Here is a 19,653-nt window from a genome sequence, read left to right as displayed (position 1 = left end):
AGTGTATTAACACCATGTTCACCCATATCCAAGACGATATGAACGAAAAGTAACCTAAAGCCACCCTACCAACATTTTCGTAACAATGAGAGATTATTTCTTGGAAATAATGTTGTAATATAAACTCCTTGTAGAGCACCTACCTGCGAAGAGATCGTGCTGTCAAAGTTGTTAATGATTTAATATAATATTGTTAATTAACTAAAGCAGGGATCGGAACCGGTTTTTTGCAAAAACTTAGAAATAACCATATTTTTCGAATAATTTTATACTCGAAATGTAGGACTCAGTTGTGTTTTTAGGTTACGACTTCGTATTATTAGATTGCCCAATTAGAAATGAATTAATTAGCAAAGAACGAAAAAATACCGTTTCCGTTCCCATACAAAAAATACCGGTATCCGATCCCTGAACTAAAGTTTTATTAATGCATCATTTCATTTTATACACCGCGGGATTTAATAACCCGAAAGATTTAAATCACGTATTTTTGACGACAGTACGAGTAAATAATGTTATATCAACATGGGTCCAATTATATATTTTAATTAAACTACTATTTCAGTACAAATTAAATCATATTAATTTACCGCTTCTTTGTGAACAAACCTTTATTCAGAGAGTGAGCGAGTTTAATTAATCTCAAGTAGAGAAACAGAGAGCGAGCATGACATTTCATGAATCACTCCGATATCATACGATGCACGGCGAATGCAGTGACATGTGTTCCATGACAAGAAGTGTCAAGTTATGTCTAGGATCAGGTTTACGTTGAAATTATTTCAATTGATTGGCACCTCAAAATACCACAAATTGTATCAAAACTTTATTAATTACTACAACAGTAGGTATAGTGCAGTTATTATTGTTGAAACTTTGCGATAAAATCTTTTCCTTTGAGTGAGGTAACCAAAGCCATTAACCATGATTATATCCGAAAGAAATCATGCCTCTTATTGTTTTAACTCATACTACACCTGGAAAGGGATGATTACTTGAATGACCTTTTGTTAAAATATCGATCATGCTTATCAGTACGTATTTTAAATTCTCGATGTGTTGATTTATACTGAGTAAAGTAAAATAAACAACTATGTTAAACAATTACGCTTTTTTATTAATTTAATGAATTAGGTTTTCGAAGTGTGTACCACCGTTTTCAGCACAAAGATTTAATTTTAAACGGATTTCATTATTTAGGTTTACAAAAGTGTTCTTTATTTCTTCGGAAGCCGTTCGAATTTTTATTAATAATTCTTCTCCAGAGTTCACTGGTGTTGAGTATTCCTTCCTTATCTTTCAGAGTTCCCCATAGAAAAAAAACCAATGGCGTTAAGTCGGGTGACCGGGCGGGCCAGGTTAAGACGTTGCTTCCACGGCCAATCCACCTCTCAGGGTATTGTTCGTCTAGCCAATTTACGAACTTCTAGGCTGAAGTGGGTCCGTCGTGCCGGAAGCACATAGTTCTTCGGGTTTCCAAATCCGTACACAAAGTGAATATCCGCTAAATGAATTTTATTTATTACAGTCAATCAAATTTAAAGATGTTATCTTGCGCATATCTTGTGTGACATATGAAATATGTCATTTTATTGACATCAATTTCGTCATTTTCGTCAAACTATCAGCCAGTTATCGTAAAGGTAAATAGTTTGTACTCTCGTGATTGAGAACAGAACAAAATTTCGGTAGTGAAACCTTTTTGTAGGATATCAAACTTAATTAAGTGAAACTGGCTAATAACCATGTAGTTAGTGCGTCTGCGTGTAAAATTAGTTGGTGGCTACGTCACGCATAAGGGTGTGTTAGAATTGAGATTTTTTTACTTGTGATTTGTTTTAAATAATTAATATCTCTTAAATTAAGGGTTTTTGGACTATGTGTTATATAACTTTATATACTCTAATTAGGCTCTAAAATCGTTGGTTTCAATCTTTCGGGTTATTAAATCCCGCGGTGTATATAACCCTATTACCCTTTGAATGACCTTTTTCACGTTTTCTACAGCAATGCAGTCGACTGCAGCAATTTTGAAGCGCGACATTGCTACCGACTGCATTACTGTGGTAAATGTCAAAATCGAAGTTCCTGTCTGGATTTTGGCGTCCATTAAAAATAAATAATCAAAGGAGGTCATCGATCAAATGGGCCGGAGGACAAGCCATCGTTAACTGGTAGAGAATGCCTTATGGCATTAAGTCCGCCTCTTGTACTATAAGGTTTTTCTTTTGTGCAATAAAGATTAACCACTTTATTCATAAACTTTACGGGCCTGATTTAGTTCAATTATGTTTATCCCTTACTTACAAATACATAAGTTAAAGTGACAGATAAGGACAAACGATTATTACTATTATTAGCTAATTGAGGTTTGTAGCGCGTTTATGAATAACGGGGGTTCAAGAAATAAAATAAATACAGATGAAGACAGTAATTATATACGCATTTTATTACGGAAAAAGATTTAATATTGGGTGTAAATGAAACGGGAATTGGAAATATAAAATAAAATGATATTATATTATTCATTTCCGTAAGTCAAACCATCATCTTTATTAGCATTGACATAACGCTCAACTTCGCACAAACCCTATGGTTTTTCACTAAGGAGTGATATATTCTCTTTACGCTAAACTTTATGGTGGGTAGACAAGTCTGTATACTTCTTTGGAACTAACTGCCACAGTCTGTCATAGCCATGTCATAGCCTCATAGCTGACATATGTGACGTATAGGAGATACCGCAATGCATGCATGCATTGCGCGTTTTATAGGAGCTTGGCCTGAGGTGTGTTAAGTAAGCGCGCAACGCATACCGATGAAACTGGGTAAGATAGTCATGGGAGAATTAACGGTCGACCGGATCGCGAACTCTCGGCTGTTGAAGCGGAACAATCGTCTGCCGCGAACATTGAAGTGAGACGGAGATATGGAAGTCGATAAAACGTTCTCTACAGTGAATCAGTACCCGCCATTTAGGGTAATTTAAATAGCTTGGATGATTTAATAATGGTTTTATTCCATACAATATTACATATACGTGGGAGATTTTTTGTTGTTACACTAACATGAGAAAGAGATTTGAGAAAGTGAAAAACAAACCCACTGTCCATTTTCTCGAAGCAACGAAAACATTTTCAAAACAAAAATGGTTAATAGTAATTAAATGGATTAATTTACGTGAGAGATTTTTTTGTAGGATATAGTAAATATACAGAGCTTAATTAACATGTAATTGTTATGTACACATAGTTGTTATTTTTATATAAAAAAATATTTTTAATAAAGAACATTATTGGGAGCTGGTTTTGGTGTCAAGCTGGGAGAAAATATAAATACATAATGAGTATATGTTTGAGAACTGCATATTAAAAAATCTCGAGTGTCGGATTCATGTTTTGATATATTTTTTCTATTTTAATAATAGTTTGGATTTATTAAAACCATGTGACATATTTTGTGGAGATTTTTTTTAAAATATAGTATTTGCAACATAGGTTATCACATCTCAAAAAATCTCTAGTGTGAGAATTCATGTAGAGCTCTCATACATTATGAACTGTGCTGACCCGCCTAGAAGAGAACATGTTATGCCTTAGGGAAGAACAGCATGCTTCAAACATTTGATTTATTAGGCAGTAGAACTCCTGTACCAAGTAGGTAATTTTATGTAAGTATTCTGTGTTCCTACGCTGAAAAAATATATCAATATAATAAAATTGGCTACTAATTTAAGCTTTTATCTGCAAGGTATCATTCGGCAGTTTTAAAGCTTATTCATCAACTCTCCTAATTGGACCCAATTATCACTAATTACGCGGCTTAATTCCATTCCATCCCATGCAAATTAAGTTTCAAGGACCTACTGGTTTGCTTTACCACCACTGGCGCTGTATAACTTGCGATAAACATGTTCCACCGAGAACTTGAAGTATGAAGCTAAAGCCAAACATCCTTCATTATTTACCATTCCATTCTGTGTAGCACCCACGACGCATTACAATGACGTCTCTGTACTAAACATGCTACGCCTTCTCGAATAACGATGCATGATAGTGAAAGATTTACTTTGACATTTAGTCCTTTTTAGGGTTCCGTACCCAAAGGGTAAAAACGGGACCCTATTACTAAGACTCCGCTGTCCGTCCGTCCGTCCGTCCGTCCGTCCGTCCGTCCGTCCGTCCGTACGTCTGTCACCAGGCTGTATCTCACGAACCGTGATAGCTAGACAGTTGAAATTTTCACAGATGATGTATTTCTGTTGCCGCTATAACAACAAATACTAAAAACAGAATAAAATAAAGATTTAAGTGGGGCTCCTATACAACAAACGTGATTTTTGACCGAAGTTAAGCAACGTCGGGCGGGGTCAGTACTTGGATGGGTGACCGTTTCTTTGCTTGTTTTTTTTTTGCTTGTTTTGCTCTATTTTTTGTTGATGGTGCGGAACCCTCCGTGCGCGAGTCCGACTTGCACTTGGCCGGTTTTTTCTTTTTTTTAAACCAGCGACGATGGGGCTTATAAATTAAAGTCTTCCGCCTCAACGTCTTCGATTACCTTCCCGATTCTGTCGACTGGAATGCTCGTATTGAAAATGAACGTAGTAAAGTTGGAGATGCAATATCGCGCGGGCGCCAGTGCTGGCTGTAAGGATTTCGCCGAAGCGCAATGGAACGTGACGCTCGACATCCGACTTGCGCAAATTCCTTCACCGTGAACGCTACGAAATTTATACCTTTTAGTAACAATAAGTCACTGTGCTCGCAAAGAAGACAATAATCACTATTTCGACAAGAAAACCACTAGAAGAGTGCCAACTTACAAATGTTCATGCTTTTGATTTTGTTTCCTGTTATAAGTTGGCAGTGGCATACTTCATTACTTAACTGAAAAGTGTGTTATTGACGTAAATTATCCACTATTCAAAGACGCCTTAATTGAATTTCGAAGTTACGCGAGCCTTAAACTACTTCAAATTTAATTACCGACTGAATGCTACTCAAACTAAGTTACTTTTGTTAGAGTAACTAATGAGCTTCTTATATTTAATTGTCCTATCTTCTTAACTAGGGCTTGCAATATCCGCCCATTTTTCGTATCCGGATATTTCGAATATTTATTATTTTACTATCCGGATAAAACGGATAATTCGAATACTTACTTTTTATTTAATAAAACTCACACGAACTTAATAAAAAGTGTAATATAATACAATTTTACGTACACAAGGCTGCGTAGCAGCAAGTATTAAGCAATTTTTTGCCGTTCTACCATTTTATCGATGCTTTTAACCTTTTCGATGCCGTGTCAAACACAAAAGCTGTCATGCTGACGCCACGTCACCGAAATGTCAAAACTGAAATTTAACTTTATGCATATGCACGTAGGTCTATGTTACTTTGTGGTCTGTGACCGATTAACCTGTCGAATTCCACGATATGACGTCACCATAAGCGTTCTGGCTCATATATGAGCCGTGGGAGCTGACAGATTAATCGGTCTTTGGCGTTGAACCTACCTACGGTGCGGATATATCGGCCATTGGCGTCGAAATGGTTAATCTGATGTGCAAGTGCATATATATGATGTGCTGGTGTAACCGTGAGGTTAGGTTAGTTCAGTCAATACCTACGCACGACTGTGTTGAGTTGCCACGTGACGTGATAATGGCAAAATGAAATTATACTCACCAAAAACTAAAAACTATAGTTTCGGCAAAGATTTCTTATACAACCTTTAAGTTTAATTACTTGATTAGATTAGATATGGTTTTTCGAACAGGTGACACAAACTATATTTGTAATAATTTACTAGGGTATGCCGATACTTCAACCCTCCATTTAATATTGGCAGTCTGCGCTGTAAAATTCATTTCTTGAACTGCCAAGGTTTTTATCAAAACCACTAGGTTTTGGTAATATTTAGAGAATCGAATATCTTCTAACTGTAAGAATAGTCTCATCTTGTTGAGATTTTACATTGCATTTACTTTTACGGAGCTAGGTCGATCTGCATAAGAATATCTCAAATATCTAAAAAAAAAAATAAGGGAGTAGTCGGCAATAATATTGAAATAAACAGTTTTTATAACGTAAAAATGTATTCTAATAAATAAAATCAACCGACAACGTGATTACCATTATAACTTTCCACGTTTTTAAAATAGTTTTTTATTTTATTTTAGTATTCGAATTATTCGATTTATCCGGATATCTACTTCATTTAAATCCGGATAGTAAATAGGACGGATAACCGGATAAAACGGATATCCGGATATCCGGATTGCAAGCCCTATTCTTAACATCAATTTAACCAGGACTGATTGTGTTTTTCAAAAACATTTTATCTCTTAAATTTTGCGAGTTTTCACACCCTTTATGTGTTGTTTCAATTAAATACATATAAGTTCCATGATTCCAAGAATTATTTCCCCTGAGGAATTTATGTAGGTGACCTAGGACCTAGGCTAGGTAGTGTCGAGGTTAAAAATATCACCCCTTGTCGGTGCAGGTCGATCGTGTCTGCCTCGCCTACCGGCGGCGCGACGTCGCGACGCCGTTTCAACCCCAATGCAATCTACAATTACTCACCCCGCGAGGATTACTCACCCGATATTAAATTGTTTAACGTTGTTTTAACTAAACTTCAGGATGCACTGAATGTGAACACTCTCTATGGACGAATTGTCTCGTTGTCTGGGTTGTTGGAACTTTTAATGGCTCGTATTTGAATTTGCCACATCATTGTTTTTCAAAACAATGAAAGATTAAGCGGTTTGATTTTATTTTGTAATACTTACAAAAGGTGTACAAACAAACCAAATTTAGGTGGCAGTAGCATAAAACCTTAAACTGGCGTTAATCGGGTTAATTTTATCTTAAAGGTTATGGAAATAGCAGGTAATTAAGATAGGCGAAGGAGGGCAGGGTTGTTGGCACAAGTCTCATGGTAATTCGCTCAGGGGCTCGGGGAATTGGAACAGTCGACGACCGGGGGTTGGGGCCTTGACACAAGTGTAACGCTTGTTGACATGCAACTAGCAACAACCGCTTACCACGAGTGCCCAAAACTTCAAGCTTAATTTATAATGTCGTGATACAATTTAGGTATGTTGAAACCGTGCATCGTAGACATGGATTAAAACTTTTGTGACAATGCGTCAGTAAATTTACGGATTAATAACTAAAAGTCTCCTACCTGCGTATAAGGTGCGCATTACCGACTATTGTTGTTAAAGGAAGCCATTCAAGTCTGTTGAATACGAGTAAGCGGTCAGGTAGCGTGTGTAAAATTCGATACGAGGCTCGACAGATTATCTCGGCTTAACATTCCGGAGCAATGTGGGTCCCAGGAATCGTCGATATGGTACTAAGCTTTTTTGATTATAAAACGATAGTGCCCGCGTCCAATTCACCCAATAAAAAGCATGCGGGCGCGAACAGGGAGCTGAACTAGTATGGCACGGTCATGCGACTCCGATGTCGCCGTAATTATTCGGAATTACGAAGCTTTAATGCATTAATGTTGACTATTGTGGGGCGGTCGGCTGCGTGTTCCAAGCCCGAGGGGAGCGTGTGCATTATAGCCCCTACGCTGCATTGATATTCACTTTATGCAATTAAACAATATTAGTATAGTAGTTTATGCAACAGTGATATAATAAGGGTTCTTAAAATTCAAGGGTCGAAGTTACAAAACGAGACGTAGTCGAGTTTTGTAAAAAAAGACCCGAGAATTTTAAGAACCAATTATGAGCTGTTGCATACATTACTTTTTCTATGACAGCTGCAGCAAAAAAAAAAAAAAAAAAAAAAAAAAAAAAAAAAAAAAAAAAAAAAAAAAAAAGTTATTATTAAAAAAAAAGAGTTATTATTTAAAAAAAATTGGGTTATTATTTAAAAAAAAAAAAGTTATTATTGTAAATGAAAACACCTCTTTCAATCAAGTTGATCGGAACTTGTATCTTTAAAAAAAATAAAGCAGTTTTATTATACTCATAAGATGACTGCTAGCAGTCATCTTATGAGCCTATAGACAAATCATTCAAATGACATTGCTTTAGATATCACTGTCAGTCATTTAATTGACACATTTAAGTGCTGGAGTAGAAAAAAAATATAAAATGTGTAAACAAACGACAATCTAATATGATCTAAAGTAAAGCAAATACCTTGTTAGAGCAAATCTTACAGCAAATTACTATCTAAGACAATTAAGACTCCATTTCCGACCGCTGCAATCCCAAACTTTAAGGGGTGTAAATAAATATACGTCCAAGGTTTAAGACCTAAATCCTAGGTAATTAAAGCAATGACAAATAGGGGATTGTACCTAAATAAGAGCTCCAAACAACCTGAAATCCGCGTTATACGATATCCAGTCGCAATTGGATCGTAAACACGCGAAACAAATTGCATTGGGAAAACCAAGGAGTTAGGTACACTCGCTACATTGTAGGAATATGAACTACTGGGTGCATTATGTGCGAAGGGGTATTTTTGGCTTAGCTGGCACTTCCTAGTTAGTTAGGTGTGCAATGATTTAACTCCAATAGCTGTTTTAGGGTTTACGACTCGCACTCGCAGTAAAAGGCGACGTAAAATTTATAAAAAGCGGGGCCTAATTGTTTAAACAACAGCGGCATATGGCAGTAAAATTAATCGGCTATACGTAAACACAACTCGTGACTGTGTTAGTAAATGTGAGAGTATTATTTGACATACCCAAGACCATTCTCATCGATTATCTCGAGAAGTTCTTAAATGATTTTTATTTTAAATACTGTTTTGATCTTTTTTTATTTTATTATATCTTTTCTTATGCTTGCGATGAAATATTGTAATGGATAAATATCTGGGTGACCGAGCTTCGCTCGGAAAACATATAAAAACTCGAAAATGCGCGTTTTCCCAGAGATAAGACCTAGCTAGATTGATTTTTCGCCCCCGAAAACCCCCGTATAGCAAATTTCATCGAAATCGTTAGAGCCGTTTCCGAGATCCACGAAATATATATATAAATAAATATATAAATAAACAAGAATTGCTCGTTTAAAGGTATTAGATTAGATAGGTATCGCTAGTACCTACTCCTTTCCTATTACCTAACGGTTGCTAATTTATCATTTTAATATGCAGGTAGGAAATATATATGCTAATAATAATGGTCAGATTGACAGTTAATGCAGACATGCAAGTATGCGGGCATACCCTTACAAGTACGCATTGCTATTGAAGACGTAACATAGTAGACGTGTGGACATATATTCTCATTAGTTAGATTAGAGTGCGGTGCAAGTATTGATCTTGGGTAGCTAGTGCAAGGTGAACTTTTTATTCATAACAACTATTCGTTGTCCAAGAGCGCTTTTATACTAGTTCTTCCGAGCCATCGACTCGATCGTGCGATTGTTGTAACACCTCAGCAGACAAGTATAAGTCATACAGACACAGACTAGATGTCGCAAGGGGACAATCGCAAGTCGGATCGATTACGGCGGCCACTGCGCGGTTTGTATTTGTAACGCGCGGCACGCACCGCGCCAAACAATCTACAACGTGCATGACTGTTGTTACATATTCATTAATTAACACATCTACTTATATCTATCGACACCTAAAGGTTGTAGTGTGTTGACGAGGAATTTATATTCGCGCACTGGCTGCACATTAGGTATATGATGGATCATTTGGTTTCAGCTGCCAAACAAGATTTAAATAATCATCTTATAACGATATTTTAGGTTCTGAAAGCAATTTAATTGCTACTTGTACTTAGTAACCTATAATTTGAATTCAATAAAATAAGCGATTAAAAAATTAAGTTGTTAAGTACTTATTGCAGTTTCTCTATTGCAATAAATCGCAATTTGTTTGCGATACACTTGAAACAGGTTCCTGAAAACAGTTATACCGTTGCCTCTACGGTGCTTCCGATCCGTGCTTCGTGCGTATAAACTAAACACTCGCAATCTGGGGCTATGACGCAGACGCTGCTTTTACTGAATATTTAAGCATATATTATTATCTTTATAGCTCATTCGATCAAATATTCACATCAAATTGAAGAGCGTCAGAAAAAAAACTAGAACAGCTTTTATTTACCTACGCGATGCCCATTCGTCCTACAGAAGTAAAGTATTATAGTCTATATTTAAGACGATTGATCATCCCATTCATAAATTGAACAGACTAGGTCTTGTCGATGGACAAATCGCCATTCAAGTTGTTTCTCAGCTATTGTTTCGAGTTCCTAATACGATCTACATTAACCTTATTTTTAGCTTGATCTACTTAGGTACCCACTTATAAACTTATGTACGACTAAATATGTAGATATATTTTGGACTTCCTGTGCACTTCGTTGCTTCTATTTTCCCCTCAATTATGGTTATGTAATCATCATATCAGATACTACAAGCAATTCGAATCTCAATCGTCTTCTCTCCCACGAAAATCACGAAATCTAACGAGTTTAGGTACCTACTCGTCAAAAATGAGCGACAAACCAACTGTGAACTGACCTACATGAAGGTGATGTACATATATGAAAACTTATTACACTGCATAACAATAGTAAGACGCAGTAGAGGGCCTCCATATTGATGTTGATTGATACGTCAGCGTTAAATATTTAAATGTGGGTATCTTTATGCCGCTTGCGCCTCTGGCATAATAACAAATGGCTGTCGCATTCCATGCCCCACTCCGTTAATTACCAGTTTTATTAAATCGTTGCACGATAAAGTTAAACCGACCGCCTCATGTACGATTAAACAAACAGTGTACTGTGCTGGATTACACAGCATTACACGATGAGCAACTCCCATTGTGTAGGGCAGTAGCTTGTCTCGTTCCAAATAACTTGAGATCCTGAACGGTTTATGTGGGTGCTTTAACGCAGTGTTAGATAGGATCTAACTTATCAATATGCAACGTAGGCTCATCTTAATTCTGACAGTACCACCTTTGCTACGACAGTCATATTATTGTTTATCCTTAATGTTCAGTGCACGTAAACAAAAGCCGATCGTTCAAAAGAATTCCAGTGCGAAATCAAATATTAAATCTCTAGGGTTGAAAACATTTAAAAAATATGTGTTTAGATCTAGGGTCCCATCTAAAAAAGGGAATGGCGCGTGAAAAAGTTACATGTTAACATGGCAAGGGTTTAATTGTTTTTGTTTCCGTATATGAGTAACCCTTTTTAAACTTAGCAGTATCGCCGCCCTAAATCTCTGCAACAAAAATGGAATCGTTTGAAACATAATGGGCTATCCGCAAAAGGCATTGTTTTTGTTTCGGCGTATGACCAGACAAGCTTACTATTGCACTCTGGGTGCTATAGAGGATACCGAGGATTCTCACAAGTCGAGTCCTCGCGATTAATGCAGCTCTATATTTTATATATAAAGCACAAACAAATCTTTCGTCAGATAATAAAAATAGCTTTGTGATTATTATGATTAATTTAGATTTATATATCTACGAGGACAACACAAATTACTTAATATTAGATGGTTTTGAGAGCGGAGCAAAGATCGGAATGAAAGAGTCATGGGATGTGACAGCTAGTAGGCATAGACTAGGTATAGATAACCAATTCATCATAGAATGTAATACGTTAAGTCTTATAAGGCATAATCTTCAATACTTACCTTAATCATATAATGCGGCAGTTTCTAGCGAAAAGTGACCTTAAGTACCTATTCGTCCCATGATCCTTTGTCCCGTCTCATTAAGGTGTATTTTCCCATGTATTGTTTACTGACGTGTCGTCTCCATTGTTCCAGTGGCCTCAACTTCCAGGATCTGATCGTGCGACAGGGCGCCATCGACTCACCGCCCAAGACCCCCTTCATCCTCGGCTTTGAGTGCGCGGGAGAGATCGAACAGGTCGGCGAGGGTGTCACCAATTTCAAGGTACGATTTTGCTTCGGGTAGTCCATCTGTCCGTATACTTACATCTTTTACGAGTATGTTGTATAGTGAATTAGTGCCCAACTGTCGGTGCTTACATATCTTTCTTTCCGTGGACATAAGCACGAGAAAAAAAATCTGTTTCAGAAAATATTAATTTGTAAGCCTAATAAATTTAAATTTATTTTCTGATGATGACTCATATTTCGGCCAAAACCGATCCCGGCGTATTTGTAGCCTGGTTAAAATTTGTGTGCATTAGTTTTACTAAAAGCCGAGGCAAATTGAGTTTCTTTGTCTTCAGAGACCGTTAAATACAGCAGTCTTGGTGCACCGTGGAGTAGGGGAAGTCCGGGCATAGTGAACACCTTTACCTTTGACTTGACATAACAGAAAAATTTAACCAGGAAGAAATGAAAAAAGTATCAATAATAAGTCTTTACTTAATAATCTTTTAATTTAAAACAACACTAGCCTCCAATGTTTAACAGTTGCTGCAATTTTGAACAAAACGTAAAAAAAGATATTTTATTCGCTTTGCCCAGGGTGCCGGGCAAAGTGAAACTCGCCCCCGGGCAAAGCAAATATTACTCATAAAATCTTAGTGAACTTACTAAGTGAAAATTAATCAACATAAAATCATTTCAATAATATTCATTAGAAAAAGCTGTCACAAGTAACTTTTGATATATTTTCACTGATTTCATAAGCATAAGTCTTCACGGCATTTCTGAAGACATTTTAACACAGCGAATCCACGTTCTGATAGCCATTTCCATGACGTCTGTTAGCCAGGAGCCATTATCGATCTTTTTGTGATATTTATATACCATCTGTAACAAAATATTATCATTAAAAAAAATTACCTAATAAATTCAAAGTGAACACGCTATCCGCTTTGCCCGATCCACTTTGCCCATTCAGTCAGTTAAAGAAATTAAAAATTAAAAAAAAAATAACCGTTGGATTGTTTTAAAATAAATGCGTTGTAAAAGGAAGATACTTTAATAAGCAATAGAAGCATCTTGAATTAAAATTCGAGATAATTACGGTGACAAAATAACATACAATGTACTTACCTTTCAAAATCGAATATTTTACACTAAAAACACATTTTGACTCGTCACCGACGACGCTCACAGCGACCGCTCCCTGTGACGCTTGCCGCTCATAGAGCGAAGGATCCTGAACATCATATAGGCGCGTGGTGCGACAAAGTCGAATAGTTTAGGATTGGGAGCCCGAATCCGCTTTGCCTGGGGTGTTCGCTTTACCCGGACTTCCCCTATGTATGGTTTCCGTACGACATTTTTTATTATTATTATTGCGTCTTATGGGTATATTTATAATGATGGGTACATATTGGATGTACGCATACCTGAATAATATTGACTTAAAGTCAATTATCAATTTATCATACACCACGCCCTTTTCTGTCGCCGGAGTCGGCTACTTAAGCAAGCAGATTAAACCAAGTTATTAACCTACTTAAGGCTCAGCAAATAACTCAGTAAATTTAATGTCAATTACCTAACGAACACTTACCAAGGTAAGCAAATGGATGAAAGCAAATAACACGTTTCCATTATAAATATGTACAATGCATAAACAATGTATTCAAAGACAAGTAATTAGAAAACAAGTAAAGTGAAATGTTCGGATCGAGTCGCGTCCTCTTAAATAATTGTAGTATTTACTTAGATCGCGCTATCACTGGCCACTTAGCGAGGTATCAGACCCATTATAATTTATATAGCACTTACCTCCGCAATCTTAGTACCTATCCGAGCTATCTTAGGAAGTTGAAACGGAAGAGACATGCTTAAAGGTGTCAGATAGACTCAAGAGCAAGCTAATGCGTTACAATGAAAGCATAGTAACATGCAGCAGAACTCAACAATATAACTTAATTCCTACCGGCTTGTCTATTTTAATGAAATCCAGCCGTATAACCTACAATTTTCAATGAAAAAAAAGCATAATAGCTCCGGCTTGCCTTACGATTTGTAAGGCGTAAATTACGATCTATGCCAATCTTTATTGTTGCCTTGTCTCTCGTCCAGCGATCGCCACGCATGGGGGACCACACTTGCATATTTACTCCAAGTCGATGATAAATCAAAGTCAATAAGCATACTAATACCACTTAACGCCACCTAATTAGTTGTGCCAGGTATTTATTTATAACTAGTCAAGTAGTCATAGCTGTTTACCTAGGACCTAGAAATGATTTTTCTCATTGAAACGATAACAAGTTTCGCTCACTTTATTTTTGGTCGCAGCGAATGAAGAATAAAAGTCCGCATTTTGGTTACCTATTTGTTTTGTGTAATAAAGCATAAAGAAGTTGATATCTATACCAATATAAGCAACCTCGTTTTAAACAAATATTTTGTCGGATTTTCTAATTTAAATGCGTAATTAGGTTGGTATCTCTATATTCTTAATTGGGAATGTTTCGTATAGGTTAATACCGCAATCAAATATCCAACAATTGCTTGAATATTCGGCAGCAATTTTTCCGATGCAGGAAACCTTTTCCTTGCATGATAACTGATAAATGCCTAATTGAAATGTAGTTTCTCTCTTGTTATACTGAATCAATTAATTAACAGAAAACTAGTATAAGTACGTAATTGGTAAAATAGCAGGATGGCTGAAGATAATATCAATGTTAGCGGCAGCGGACATGGATATCAATTAAAACGTTAGTGGAGCCTATGTTAGGAGATTGTATCTATATACTTGATGGTCGTTATGGTAGTTATGATACCGTAAATTTCACGCTAACACGTTAACACTAGAAGTTGCTGTGAACATAAAAAGTGAATTACGCCTTACAACATATTAAACTGATTATCTTACTCAGTGAGATATGTTAGATGCCACTTAATAACCTACATATAAATCAAGTAAATTTTCTTAGCGTGTAACATAAAAATACAGGAAATTAACATAAAATGTGTGTTCGGTTTTCGAAACCTTTTCGCTGATGTTTTAATCCGTGATGGAGATATACTTAGATGATCACGTCCATTCCGGTGTTGGCATAACGTTAGTTTATTTGATTACAAAAAAATACAGATATAAACAATAATTATCAATAGTTGACAGCAAATTAATTTTCAATTTGATTGAATATACTGTAATCCACTTCAGAATTATTTATTGAAAATATTTTATTTGCAACTATTCAAAGTTGCAGCCGATTTCAGTGCAGGTACTATATTATATTGACGGTTAGTGTAATTAACTACATGCACACATTAATTTTTATTAACTTTAATAAAACGGATGCTTAAATGTTATTGATTCGTTACGGAATTTACTATTTAACTTAATTGGTAAAATGTTAATAGGTCTAAATCAATTATTATAATTGATTATTACAGCAAACACGTGTTTAATCAATTTGAATTCACCAGCCGGCGTATTATGGATGGTTTTATCCACGTGATAAAACACCTGTCACTTTTTAACACCGCGGGATAGAAAGTGACGGAAACTGTTTTATACTAACACAACAACATACAACAACAACTGTTTTATATTAACTGTATTATACTTTACACTACTTACTACTACTTATTACTTACTTACTTACTTATTATACTTTAGTTAATTTTAATTTATTGTGTATGTTTTATGGAATTTTATTCTGAAATAAATTATTTGAATTGAATTGAATTATCACGCTGTCACGTAGGCAAGAACGACCATCATATCCGTACTGATCTTGAAGGTATATGCAAAAACACACGAACAGTGTAGGTGTAATATCAACTATTTGCGGGTAAGAGTTCCATGATTTTGCTGGAAGGTAAGATACTTGCTTACCTTCCAGCAAAATCATGGAACTTCTAAAAGGATAAAACGTCAGTTAAAAATTAATCTTTTCCGTTCTGTCCTAATCACTTTCTTTATGTTAATCCGTCAACATTGCTAACTTTTTCCATAGTAAGTTCCCGATAAAAATAATTGTCGTTCTAACGATATTGTTGTGTTGTGTCCAGGTCGGCGACCAAGTGGTGGCCCTCCCGGAGTACAAAGCCTGGGCAGAGCTGGTATCAGTGCCCGCGCAGTATGTGTACGCGCTGCCCGCCGGCATGACGCCGCTGGACGCAGTCGCCGTCACCACCAACTACGTGGTGGCGTATCTGTTGCTCTTCGAGATGGCTAATCTTGCGCCCGGCAAGAGCCTGCTCGTGCACTCCGCCGGCGGCGGTGTGGTAAGTTCACATTTCTCTGCTTTTAGTAGTAGTAGTAGTAGTAAAATACTTTATTGTACAAAAAGAAACATAAAACATGAAAGAACACACATCATTAGTACAAAGGCGAACTTATCCCTTTCAGGGATCTCTTCCAGTTAACCCTTGAGCAATTGAGGGAGAATTGGAGAACGGTAGACATAAAAGCTGTACTAATCGGCATAAAGATAAAAGATTTAATATCCTGCAAGATAGGTCAAACCTATATCCTACTATAAGTATATACAAAGTATGGGTTTAGATGGGCGATTATTGAAAATTTAAGTCTAATCGTGCACAGTCTGGAAACCTGATAGTATGCACTCACTACTTTAGGAGTTGGGATGCTTAAAACTAAGTTCATGAGTGACAGTTTAGTTTACGGGACATATGAAGTTATTTCGACGTTTCAAGCTACTTATGTTGAATGAATGGCCGAGCCCATTTCCTACATGAATATAAATCACTAATAAAACATAATAGAGACATTGACAAATCGTCTACAGGTCTCAATGAAGTGGAGATACTTCCCCAGTAGAACTCGGCCAGAAAATCCATTTCTTATCTAAAATCTATACTACGCTTTGCGTCTGTCTAGCTCAACGGAGGTTAACTAGGTTTACCGTTTCCTAAGATTAGGCACCAGCTTGCCAAACATCCCGCTGTTGCAATCAAGAGCAGCTAGCGCAGTGATTAGATTTAGCTGCGTTTAAGTTTGATTGCCACTAATGTACTTAGTAGATATCTATTCTTATTTTAAAATATCCTCATTTATAAAAGATCTAAGCCATTTTTGGTTGCCCTAAATGCTTCTCGAACAGTAGAAAAACAAACAAATCTTTATCTTAACTAACACAAAACAGACATTAAATAGATTCCCGTCAGATGTTTAACTTTGCATTGTTACGTCTTCAAAGCTCGGTAGCAACATTTTAAATCTTCCGAGAACTGTCGGCGCGTATGTGAACTTCATAATAGCTGTGCAAACAATCCAACTAGTTCTCTAATTGCTGCTCTAAATTGGGTGAAAAAACTCTTGCTTGCTTAGGAATCTCGCCGCTTCCGCCCGTGACGTCACCCAACCCTTCGCGTCAATGACCTTTACTGCGAAAGGCTAACTTTGGGTGGGATCCAATCAATTACTACGTCTGTCCAATAATAATAGATGTATCAATCAATTTTAAACCAACGGCAATACACTTAATGGGTTTACAAAGGATGATGCCGCAGAAACTTCTTCTCTTCCATAATTGTCCCCTGCCGGTCGCATATTATGAACCACTTTATACGGAGTGTCAATTACGCCGTGATTCGATTAGGTTGAACATGAGAATTCAATTGCGAACGTAGTGGAACGCTCTCACCCACATCCCGAGGACCATGCGGTATATTGAGCTTTCCCACACGGATTGAAATTTTATTATATTGTAATCACTCAAATAATTGCTCAAGACCAGAAAATTCCTCCTACTTAAATTTCTTCTCGTTTGTTGTTGTTTTGTTTCGGATATCTGGCAGTGTGTAATGTAATGGTGTTTTGGCTATTCCACCATTTCAGTATGCTGGTTTCGGCGGTTACCACAAATATCAGTGTGCCCTGGCCCCTGTGCAATGCTAGCGTATCCCTTAGATTCAGCCACCTCTTAGATACATTTTAAAGTGACCAGGAAATAATCGAGTTTTGTACCCACAGGGGCAAGCAGTAGCCCAACTGGCGAAGACTGTGGACAACGTGACGGTGTTCGGCGTGTGCTCGAAGACCAAGCACGAGGCCCTAAAGGCCAACAACAACAACATTGATCATCTACTCGAGCGCGGCTGCGACTACACCAGCGAAGTCAGGAAGTGAGTACCTGTTGCTTTATAGATTTCAGCGATTGAAGCATTTGTTATTTGAGTATTCTCTCTTGTTTATGCATTTGTTATGTACAACTAGTAGGTAGGTACTATAAGTTTTACACTTTAATTATTTTTCAATTGTACCTCAATATAATTTGTAAATTAGGAAACTTTAGGTCTATAAATAAATCAATTTGTTCATATGTTTATTATAAGACAGTTTGTTTCTCAAAAAAAAACGAACAAGCGACTTGACGACTTGATTCGTGAAACAGAAAAAGTCGCCGGTCGGTGTGTAGACGCCTGAAATCGTGTTACCCAAGCTGCATATATGTACGAATATGTTGGTATAATAAGGTTTTATCTACAAACTTAAATATCTCTTTAGTCATCATTTATCTGGATCCTCGAAGATAGGTATCGGAAAAATTGCTGACTTAAAAGGTACCTATTTCTTACAAGATTTTTCTCTGTAGCCGTGATATAAAAGATATCAACTACTTACCTTTTGTCCATGAATTCGTCTGCGTAAGATTTTCGTGATTAAGCCATCCTAAAACGTTCTTTCCTCCAGACGAAGTTTCATCGAAAAGCGTAAGAGGTACCAAACAGAATGACAAGGCTACTTTCGCATTTATAATACATACTAGAAGGGATCATGCTCCCTCACTTAATCCTAACATATTTTTAATCGAACGAGCGAGCGAAGCGAAGCGAAGTTCTTACATTCGACTTTGAACACACGGCTGGCTAGGGGCACGTCCCGGCATTTCAATGTTTTTAAGCTGAACTTTCAGAGGATAGTTTGATACTCAATAACTTAAGTAAATTTGTTCTAATTTAAATGAAATTGGGTGAACGTATAGTCGAGGGCATTATATTTTAGTCATTAAATTTTGAGCTGGCTTGAACAAGAGGTTATTGAGCTAGAAGAGCTTAAAATGCTAAAAAGCCATTTGTGAGGGGTCTTGCTATTCTGGTCGTTTTAATTGCAAGAAAGTATGGTCGAGTTTGGTATCAAATGAAAGTGCTCGGTTTACACATTTATAATATTGTATTTTTAAAGATTTTTGAAAATTATGACAATTTTGGAATCCAAGATGGCGGCCATGCACTGTCATTAAATCGTAATGGATATCATTTTATAGGTTTTAGGGGGCGCAGATTTCGAAAATGATGATCATTTTGGATTCCAAAATGGCGGCCATGCACTCCATGCAGTATGTCATAAAAGTCGTCATGGATATCGTTTTATAGGTTTTAGGAGGCGCAGATTTCGAAAATGATGACCATTTTGGATTCCAAGATGGCGGCCATCCAGTATGTCATAAAAGTCGTCATGGATGTCGTTTTATAGGTATTAGGGGGCGCAGATTCCGACAATGATGACCATTTTGGATTCCAAAATGGCGGCCATGCAGTATGTCATTAAAGTCGTCATGGATGTCGTTTTATAGGTTTAGGGGGGCGCAGATTTCGAAAATGATGACCATTTTAGATTCCAAGATGGCGGCCATGCACTATGTTATAAAAGTCGTCATGGATGTCGTTTTATAGGTTTTAGGGGGCGCAGATTTCGAAAATGATGACCATTTTAGATTCCAAGATGGCGGCCATGCACATGCAGTATGTCATAAAAGTCGTCATGG

The 19,653-nt window shown here is 36.8% G+C and overlaps 1 protein-coding gene across 2 annotated transcripts in view; it reads left to right on the top strand.

The window, feature by feature from the left end:
- LOC134654963 (synaptic vesicle membrane protein VAT-1 homolog-like) overlaps positions 1 to 19,653 on the top strand; it is a 47,095-nt gene that overhangs the window by 14,754 nt on the left and 12,688 nt on the right. For both annotated transcript variants that reach the window (XM_063510412.1, XM_063510411.1), the window contains exons 2-4: positions 11,792 to 11,921; positions 15,932 to 16,147; positions 17,859 to 18,010. In XM_063510412.1, the coding sequence (XP_063366482.1) occupies positions 11,792 to 11,921; positions 15,932 to 16,147; positions 17,859 to 18,010 (498 nt within the window). The remainder of the gene's footprint in view (positions 1 to 11,791; positions 11,922 to 15,931; positions 16,148 to 17,858; positions 18,011 to 19,653) is intronic.

This window comes from Cydia amplana, chromosome 16 (genome assembly GCF_948474715.1).
Source record: "Cydia amplana chromosome 16, ilCydAmpl1.1, whole genome shotgun sequence".
Classification (NCBI taxonomy): Eukaryota; Metazoa; Arthropoda; class Insecta; order Lepidoptera; family Tortricidae; genus Cydia; species Cydia amplana.
Note: the sequence above shows the minus strand (reverse complement) of the source record. Positions and strands in the feature narration are given on the sequence as shown.